General features: G+C 41.0%; 1 protein-coding gene across 2 annotated transcripts; it reads right to left on the minus strand.

Moving 5' to 3' along the window:
• Positions 1 to 320: 320 nt before the first annotated feature.
• LOC123144242 (sirohydrochlorin ferrochelatase, chloroplastic) lies at positions 321 to 8,831 on the minus strand. 2 transcript variants are annotated; one of them, XM_044563325.1, is made up of 8 exons: positions 8,581 to 8,831; positions 8,227 to 8,291; positions 7,552 to 7,737; positions 7,235 to 7,437; positions 7,091 to 7,152; positions 3,904 to 4,014; positions 3,666 to 3,758; positions 321 to 861 (listed from the first exon to the last, which is right to left on the minus strand). In XM_044563325.1, the coding sequence occupies exons 3-8, from the start codon at positions 7,620 to 7,622 to the stop codon at positions 793 to 795; spliced, it is 609 nt and encodes a 202-aa protein (XP_044419260.1). In that variant the 5' UTR covers positions 7,623 to 7,737; positions 8,227 to 8,291; positions 8,581 to 8,831; the 3' UTR covers positions 321 to 792. The 2 variants fall into 2 exon arrangements, with proteins under 2 accessions (XP_044419260.1, XP_044419259.1); XM_044563324.1 differs by having other exon boundaries at positions 8,565 to 8,817.
• Positions 8,832 to 9,728: the final 897 nt, after the last annotated feature.

Consider the following 9,728-nt stretch of genomic DNA (forward strand, 5'->3'; position numbering starts at 1 on the left):
GATCCAGTTTGCCTTGCTGTAAGTTAATGTTGATTACTATTTCTCTGCCTCAAGTGGGTAGTCTTGTCTTTTCCTAGCCAGTGTATTGCTTCTTTTGAATGACTCATTGTAAATAGTACTCCCACCGTCCCAAAAAGTTTTTTGTACTAATCCATTGATCCTCTGTTTCATTTCAGGGATTAGGGTGCCGACACAACGTCGCCAGCCGCAGGCAGGAGCTCAGCCCCACATCCTTGCTCAAGGTTTGTCCTCATTCCTACTTGGAATTAATGATAATTGAACATGGAAACTGAGGAACGTTAGAGCAGCACAAATCTTCATAAAGAGAAGCAATCTTAATTTAGGCATGGATATTGATGTGCAAATTTGAGGTAGAAAAATATTTATTTTCCTAGGTACTAACTCGCAAGTGTTCTACAAATTCAGTGAATAAAAAAATGTAGATCAAACATGAGATCCTACTGTCATTACATCCTTTTGTGGGCAGGTAAAAGAGCAGCCCTATTTTTGGTAAAACTTGCTTGCCTTTCAGTATTTTTTGTTACATTGTGTGCTTCCAGTTCCTCTGTTTTGCTCTGATTTGTTGATCTTCTGTACTGCCTCTATCAAAATACCCTCTCGATCTCAAGATGTGTTGATTTGATTGGGCTGCTGTTCGATTCAGTGCTTCCGAGCGAGAAAGACTGCGAGGAGTTGGACGTGCAATGGCCTAGCGGAGTCGTCCGCGCCGCGACGCCGCCGGTATGGAGGCCCAGGCTCGGGTTTAACTCAGCAAGCTTTAGTGCTTATTTGTTAATAATCCTGGGTTCTGACCACGTCAGTAGCGTCCCCTCGTCGTCGACGGCGGCTCAGGTGATTGATCTATATATCACAAGTGATTAAGCTGGTCTTACATGAGCTTGCAGTATACAAAATCTGATTTTTTTTTTCATCATGTTCTGTACTACTCCCTCCGTTCGGAATTACTTGTCTCGGAAATGGATGTATCTAGAACTAAAATACGTCTAGATATATCCATTTCTGCGACAAGTAATTCCGAACGGAGGGAGTAAATAGGAGGACGTAGGATGTATTGTATGCATTAACTGGATTAATTAACGGCAAATAAAGGATTTATTGAAGTCAAGTTACTAAATATTCATGATGGTATCTTTTTCCCTGAACTTCTTATCAGGATCAACTGGGAGTTGAATACTTAAGTGGTTCAGGAAAGCTTCAAATGCAATAGTGGCAACATCTCCATTGATGCTACAAAGCATCTCGATGATTTTGAAGCGAATCTCCATGTTAATTAGGGAGGCCACTACACCACGTTTTTACAAATAATTAAAACCTAAGGTTGCATCTTTGGAACTTGGCTGAGTTGTATATCCACTCAACGAGTCAATTATGACAGGAGCAAAGTGGTGTTGTGAATTCAATAGAAAATGACGCAAGCAACAATATATGTCAATGCAGTAACAAAGTTAAGTCGGTGCAAAAAGAATAGGATGTGAGAGCACACTAGTAGAAAAAACGACTTTTAGTACCGGTTCGTAAGGACCTTTAGTACCGGTTCTGGAACCGGCACTAAAGGGTGGGGACTAAAGGTCCCCCCCCCCTTAGTCCCGGTTCAACACGAACCGGGACCAAAGGCCCACCACGTGGCACGAGGCGCGTCGTGGTCTGGGGGACCTTTAGTCCCGGTTGGTAACACCAACTAAAGGATTTTTTTTGAATTTCTTTTTGAAATAAAGCAAAAACAGCCCGCCTACTGGGCCGGCACGGCCTGCATACGACTAGAAACCCAACCTCTAGTTGGGCCAGGATGAAGGCCCGTACGGCCCAGTAGGCCCCACAGGGCAGGAGACTTGCAATAGGCCCACAAAGGCCTGCTTAGAGAGGAGCTCGACACGGTTCCCGCGGCGGGGCTTATAAACCGGTGCGAGCTCCTCTCAACTAGCGAGGTGGGACTAAACATTGTGCACTGCGGGTGGCAGCGCACCACCTTTAGTACCGGTTGGTGGCTCCAACCGGTACTAAAGGGGGGGTCTTTAGTACGGGTTGGAGCCACCAACCCGTACTAAAGGCCACCACCTCTTTAGTACCGGTTCGTGACACGAACCGGTACTGAAGGTTCGCCACGAACCGGTACTAATGAGCGCCGCCCGTCTAGCCGTTGGAACCGGCACTAATGGTCACATTAGTGCCGGTTCAATTACAAACCGGGACTAATGAGCTTCACATTAGGCCCTTTTTCTACTAGTGGCAATTAAAAAGACAAGTTACAATGGAAGTGAGCGAGCCATAAATTGAGCCATTTTTTATGAATACAAATGGAGATTATGCAATCAAAATTATTGAGGCGAAATCCTATCATGTCGTGGCGAGGAAAAGCTAAATAAGTAGTTGATGCCTCAAAAAATACCCATACAAGATAGTTGAATGGTTAATTACGTACCTAATATGTTCGCTTAAATATGCTGTAAGACATGATGATGACTGTCAAATTGACATTTGATAAAGTAGGAAATGATGGTTTCTTTCTACCCCTTGACAGGGAAATCGAGGAAGGAGGCGAGTCCGTCCCACGGCGTCGCTGTCGGGGAGCACTAAGGGAGCTCCCTGTCTTGGTTTGCAGCAAGTATGTTCAGCACGCCGCCTCCAGCCACAAGCATCGCCGTGAGGAGGACAAATCAATCTCATTCCCCCCTTCTTCGCGACGCAGATAGATCACACTTATTCAACAAGTATGTCCGATTTGTTGTTCACAAATTAAACATTAAGGCAATTAGGATCTGGATCTTTGAGATGTTTAGCTTTACATGTTCATTAGGGATTTGTTGTTGCTGAAAGGGAGCAAAATAGAGGGAATATCTTTTTCCAAAAAAAGTTTACATACTGAGCTGTACGCCTGTACTTTAGAATGTAATCTTAGTGTTAACTGCATCATACCATTACTAAAAAGATTTGGAATTTATCTTGTATGTGATTGGTTTGTAGGGCTGTAGGCTGGTGAGGTCTGGTTATAGCACAATGCTTCAGACTAATATCAAAGGAATAAATTGATCAATAAGTTTCAGCCATGGTTAGCCTCTCTTGCAATTTTGTGATGTCAGGTTTTAGCCATACTTTTTGTGTCAACGGATGCAGATTAGGTTGGTAGCCTACATCTATTTCTTTGCAGTTTTTCCGTGTTGTTTCGCTAATAGTTCTACTCTATATCATCTCCAAACAAGGGTTAGTTAGCTATCTTTAGCCCTTACATGCAGCAGAAACATTGCATGCATTTGTACATATATAGTAGGATTTAGATCCCTTTGTTTTTACATGGCAGAACTACCACTATGTGTGTTATTAGCCTTATTCACTATGGGTAAGAGGAGAATGCTTTAGTTGCTATCAATTCACTGACATTTTTCTACAACAAACACTCAATGACTCTGAACCCTTCGTTAATAGTACGTAGCAAACAAAATTCTACACTTCCTTTTCAACATTTCTATCCTGAAAAGTTGTAGCACATCATCAAAAGGGTGGCTGTTCCTGTAGATCTACTTATAAAAAATATCACGTTAGTTTGCTTTTCTACTAACGACAATTCTCGTAAAAGATGGGCTACTGAATGCATAATTCAGTGTGACATAGATAATCTTGCACAATCCAGAGAATTAATTAGCACATACCACCATAAGCTCATGTAATCCAAGAGGAGCCGTGATGATGTAGGGTACGCTTGAGTGCTCTTTAGAGGCTTCTGATGCTAAAGAAGGGATATCCTGAGAAAGAACAGTGCCAAATTGCATGAGAACTCATGTCTTACTGATGCGATATAAGCAATAGAATAGAACATAGGCACCGCTGACATCTTCCGTATTAAACATTTTAGAACTATCCATCCAGACAAAAAAAACGACAACATACTTGCTTCCAGTGTCGCCCAGGGGAAAGGAAATATGGACTGACAATAACGCGAGATGCTCCCTGCTGCACACATTTTCCAAGTGCTTCCTTAATAGTAGGCTCAGCCAGCTCCTTCATTTTGTCAAAGCAAAAGTTTAGCAACTTCATGCATCTCAAAATGAAAAAATATCTCCGGATAAGAACTAACAGTGATATGATTCATTAGCACAAAAGCCTCCAGCTTTGAGTTCGAAAGAAAGATGCCTCCAGCCCATTAATTTAATATAACAAATAAATAACAATTGGAGAATGATGAAACAAATATCAATGAGATTTTGGTAATAGTAATACACCTTTCCGAGAAACCTCAAGAAAAAAGCATACAGGACAGTGGCTAAAAATATACGTTGGTAAATTATCGCTCATTAACAAAAGCATACAGGTATAGGCTGTAATGGAGGCCTGCATCAAGGGCAACTGTACTTCATTTTAATGAAGTTAGCGTCGGTGATTAATCTAAACTGCCCTCCTGATGGTCAACTGAAAATGTGTGATTAATTTATAACAAGAGATCCAATGAAACAGATGCTTATATTTTGACTGAACTAAACCCAATGTGCAAGCTAACTAAATGTACATGGACACTCCTAATAGAGAATAGTTAGACGAAAACAGGAATGCTTGTGCACAGCATATGTTTCACTTCATGTCTGACAGGCATTGGTAAGAATACAACATCTTTATACTAACTCAGAGTCACATTATTTGTCATGTCCTACATGTTTTTGTTCAAAAATAGAAAAAAATGATATTAGTGAAATGGAAAGAGAAGTCATTTATATCGGCTTGGCTATGAAAGTCACATTGTTTGTCTGGTCCCAAATATATTCATTCAAAACAAAAAACATTTTTTAAAGAAGCGAAAAAGATCTCATTTCTATTGGTTTAGCTATGAAATTAATTTCTTAAGTGAAAAGATTACCAAGACCAAGAAGTTGTGAAAGAAGTTTCTTGCAGAAAGGGTGCGGACACTGCCAAAGACGATCAGTGCCTGGTTAATTAGGACATGGCGTGTAGGCCAAAGAAGCTAGGAGGCCTCAGGATTCTTAACTTATGTCATACGAGCACAGCTGTGAAGGTTTGTTGGCTATCGCTACAGCGCACTGACATGACAAGGTCATGGAGAATCCTTCCTCTAGTTGCTGGTGCAGATGTTGCTATCTTACTCGCTGGAACCAATGTCCTAATTGAGTAATTGGGGATGGTAATTTCACGCGGTTTTGGCAGGACGCCTGGATCAACGGTTTTTCAGTTGCTGAGATCACACCAGACCTTCTCTCTGATCCCCCTTTATCGATCCAGCAGAAAGGAACAGTGGCTGGGGCTTTGACCCTTGGTACAAGGCCCTAACCTCCGTTGCCAAGTTTATGCCAGTTCTGAACGTGCTGGGGGTACTCAAAGGGTTGACATCGATCTTCAAGTATCAGTACCTGGTCGTGGAGCCGGGATTCATCTGGAAAATACACATCCAGAACTGTCTATAAAGCCTTTTTTTTTGGTGGCCATCGAGTCTCAGTATGCCTGAGTCATCCGGAAAGCCTGGGCATCCCTTAGTTGCAATATATTTATGTGGCTTCCTATCTGAAAGAGATGCTGGACTGCAGACCCCCTTGGGAAGCATGGGTTACAGCACAACGAGACCCGTGTGTTCTGTCAGACTACGAGCAGAGACCTGGGCCATTTACTCATCAGGTGCGGCATCTTCAACATGATTTGGACCAGGGTACTGCAATGGTATGATACTTCAGCCAACGGTTGGAGCTCATTTTGAAGAATGGTGAATGGCATCCAGAGGCAGGCTGCAAACATGACCGAAGAAGCAGATTTGATAGCCTGGTAAAGCTGATCGCCAGAAATACGTTGAAGAGAAGGAATGGAAGAGTCTTCGAACAGGAGTATCACAGCTTTACAGCAGGTCTAGGACGACATCAGATCAAATACAGATCATGAATCACAGTTGGTGCAAAGTGAAATATCAAGGAAGACATACACAATTAGGGTCGTTTTTTGGGGTCACTAGCTACAGGTTTTTGCCCGCTTCTGTGTTGTAGTTGTTGTATCACTTTTTGGGGTTTCTTTTTCCCTGTTGCATTTCTGCTGGTGGTCATACCTTCTAGGCATTATAAAACTCTTTTCCCTAATTTATACATGCAGCTCTCCTACATGGTCTTGAAAAAAGAAATGATTTCTCCATATCCCGAGCTATTTCTTCATGCATGGAAATTGGTTACGACGTCGTATTTCTCAATCTAAGACAAGGCCATTGCAAGAAGTGAAATACTCCCTCCGTTCCAAATTAAATGAAGTTCTAGCTTTGTCCTATGTCAAACTTTTATAGGTTTGACCAAGTCTATATAAAAATATATCAACACCTACAAGACTAAATTAGTTTCATTAGATTCTTTACAAAATGTATTCGTTATATATTTTTGATATTGTAGATCTTAAATATTTTTTGATAGACTTGGTCAAACTTAAAGAAGTTTGAATTAGGACAAACCGAGAACTTCAATTAATTTGGAATGGAGGGAGTAGAAGATAGCAACATGGAACGACACCAAATGCTGGGTTTATAACAAACTTTTAATTGAAACAGAAAGCTTTCAATATAAGTGAAAAGGACACATATACTGCAGCTACATGTGTATTGTCATGTAGCCTATGGGTAAAAGAAGTGCAACAGTGTGCAAACCTTCATAAATAGATACACAGGAACTCACTGGATATATCACTACTGCATAAAATCATGTCAGAGTTCTAAATGTGTGACTTTGTGAGTTGACCAGTACAGGGTGCAATGCAGTAGCTTAAAAAATAGTATCAGCTCCATATGAATTTAATTTGACAAATTTGAAGTGATGAGTAAAATACTTTACTCAGTCTGCATCCTAAACATGCTCAATGATGGACAAGGAATTTAGACCCAGAAATACTATGGCAACTCGAACCCCAGATTGCGAGTTGACATAATTGTCAATAGTTTTTCCTTCACAAAATAATGGAAAGCTAATGATGCCAACAACTTTCACTTTGCTAATAAGGAAATTTCAAGAGAGCTACAAGCTTCAAGCAAAGCTTAATAAATTCATAATTTGCACCTCCTCATTGAACAAATACAATTTCAGAAAAAACAACAATCAAAACATACCATGTGAGCAGGCCCAACAATCTTGTAGCAAGTCCTGGCCTTGAACATGCTAAAAAAATCATCTGCAATTTTCAAGTGAGACTAATATAAGGTAGGCGTCGATATAAACACCAAAAAACTCACAAAAAATAATCAGTCCATTACGTAGCATGAGATTAGATTCTTGTCGACGTGATCCGTGATCAACTATGATCACACCATCATTCTCTCCCACTACACAATCATGTCCTACAGAAGTTTCAGGCCTAGACACAGAATTTGGTCTGAAATTTGTGGCCCAATGTCCACTACTTCTTCCAATTGGCACCAACTTTATAAAACCACGGTCATAATTTGCACTAGTGCTCCTAAAGCCAATAAACAAGAAATGGAGTTAAAAATGAATGCAACACAAGAGATAGGAAATGACAAAAATTTAATGGAGGCCGGTAAATTAATAAGAGCCATCAGGAAAGAAATACCTTAAAGAATATTTGTTTATTGAATTTGCAGTGAAGGGTTGTAAGGAGAGCGACATAGGGTGCATAGACATATTGGAGCACCCACTGTTATTCTTAAGGTAACAATAGGATCTTGAAGGAAATGCAGAAACTCAACTTAATAGGCCCTTCTCCGTAAGATAACTTTCAGACGGGACAACAATATTCCTGATCAGAGCATGCTCATTAGACATTGCAAAATGCAAGAAAAAAAATCTCTGGTACAAACTAAGGGCTCAGCAGTCCCTGCATTTTCCATATAAGCAGATCCACTTTCATTTGGAAAAATTAATAAGTACATGTACTTAGTGGCATTTAATTTGAAATTGGTTCCACTAGTAGCTAGGGCTCAACCTATGCACACAAACTCTATTTTATTAGAATTTAAGTAGAAATATAACTATCATGAAAGTAGGGCTTAAATCAAACCATTGTCAAATAAGAAATAGGAATCTTACTATTATCGGTGAGCAGACTCCGGACCAAAATCTAAGCACTGATAGCTACCCCCAAAAAATAGATCATGCCAAGGCATAGAAAATATGGCTCGATTGCACAATGAATGTAGAATTTAAACTCAATGCTTAACGATCCAACAAAAATAGATAAAACCATGACAAAAAATACAGATTGTAGTGTGGAGATACGAAAGAGTACCAAATCAGTGGTTTGATTCATCTATGCCTCCCACGACCTGATCAACAGTGGAAGGAAGACAATACCTTCAAGACATCAAAAATATAATTTCATAAGAAAAGGCATAAACATCAAGTGAAATAATTAATCATTGATACAAATATGAAAGCCTCCACTAAGACGAGGTCAAACTCCTTTGAGAGACCTATAGGCTTGAAAACGATAAAAGGAAATGAATTTGAGTTCAGTTCAGTACATACGCATCTTCTAGCTCAATTCATTTTAACTTCAATGCCCCAATTTAGACGCATCTTCTCTTTCTGTTCACTATAATTTCAATGCACCAACTTAGAAATTACCTGGTCAAGAATTTACCCGGGGCGAAGCGAAGCAGCAGCCTGGCTGCGGCACGTCGCCGCGTCGGCGAGAAGCAGTGGGGCGCAGAGCAGCTGCGGGAGTCGGCGTTCCTCGGTCTCGGCGGCGCAGCGGAGGCAGGGGCCGACGGCAGCAGCACGGCGGCCGAGGCCGGGGAGCACCGCCAGACCGAGGGGGAACGGTGCGGTCGCGGTCTCGCGGAGCAGCCAGCAGACGGGACTGCGGGGGAACGGGGAGCTGGGCCGTAGCAGCAGTCGCACGGGACTACTGTTTCTCAAAAAAAAAAAAGCAGAAAACACTACTCTATTTTTTCCGAAAACACCACATCTTCTGTAATCTATTTGCAAAAATCACTGATCGGCGGATCTCGTTGTGTTAAATGAGTTTATGGTAGATGCACCATTTTTTGCCTAGTATCCACTATGTTCTGAGATTGATGTTGCTATGACTTTGCTATGCTTAATGCTTGTCACTAGGGCCCGAGTGCCATGATTTTAGATCTGAACCTATTATGTTTTCATGAATATATGTGAGTTCTTGATCCTATCTTGCAAGTCAGTAGTCACCTACTATTTGTTATGATCCGGTAACCCCGAAGTAACAATAATCGGGACCACTCCCGGTGATGACCGTAGTTTGAGGAGTTCATGTATTCACTAAGTGCTAATGCTTTGGTCCGGTACTCTATTAAAAGGAGGCCTTAATCCCTTAGGTTCCAATAGGACCCCGCTGCCACGGGAGGGTAGGACAAAAGATGTCATGCAAGTTCTTTTCCATAAGCACGTATGACTATATTCAGAATACATGCCTACATTACATTGATGAACTGGAGCTAGTTCTGTGTCACCCTATGTTATAGCTGTTGCATGAGGAATTGCATCCGACATAATTATCCATCACTGATCCAATGCCTATGAGCTTTTCACATATTTATCTTTACTTAGTTACTTTACCGTTGCCACTGTTACAACTACTACACAACTGCTACTGTTACACTTCCATACTACTTTGCTACTAAATACTTTGCTGCAGACATTAAGTTTTCCATGTGTGGTTGAATTGACAACTCAACTGCTAATACTTGAGAATATTCTTTGGCTCCCCTTGTGTCGAATCAATAAATTTGGGTTGAATAATCTACCCTCGAA

Source organism: Triticum aestivum, chromosome 6D (assembly GCF_018294505.1).
Source record: "Triticum aestivum cultivar Chinese Spring chromosome 6D, IWGSC CS RefSeq v2.1, whole genome shotgun sequence".
NCBI classification, from domain to species: domain Eukaryota; kingdom Viridiplantae; phylum Streptophyta; class Magnoliopsida; order Poales; family Poaceae; genus Triticum; species Triticum aestivum.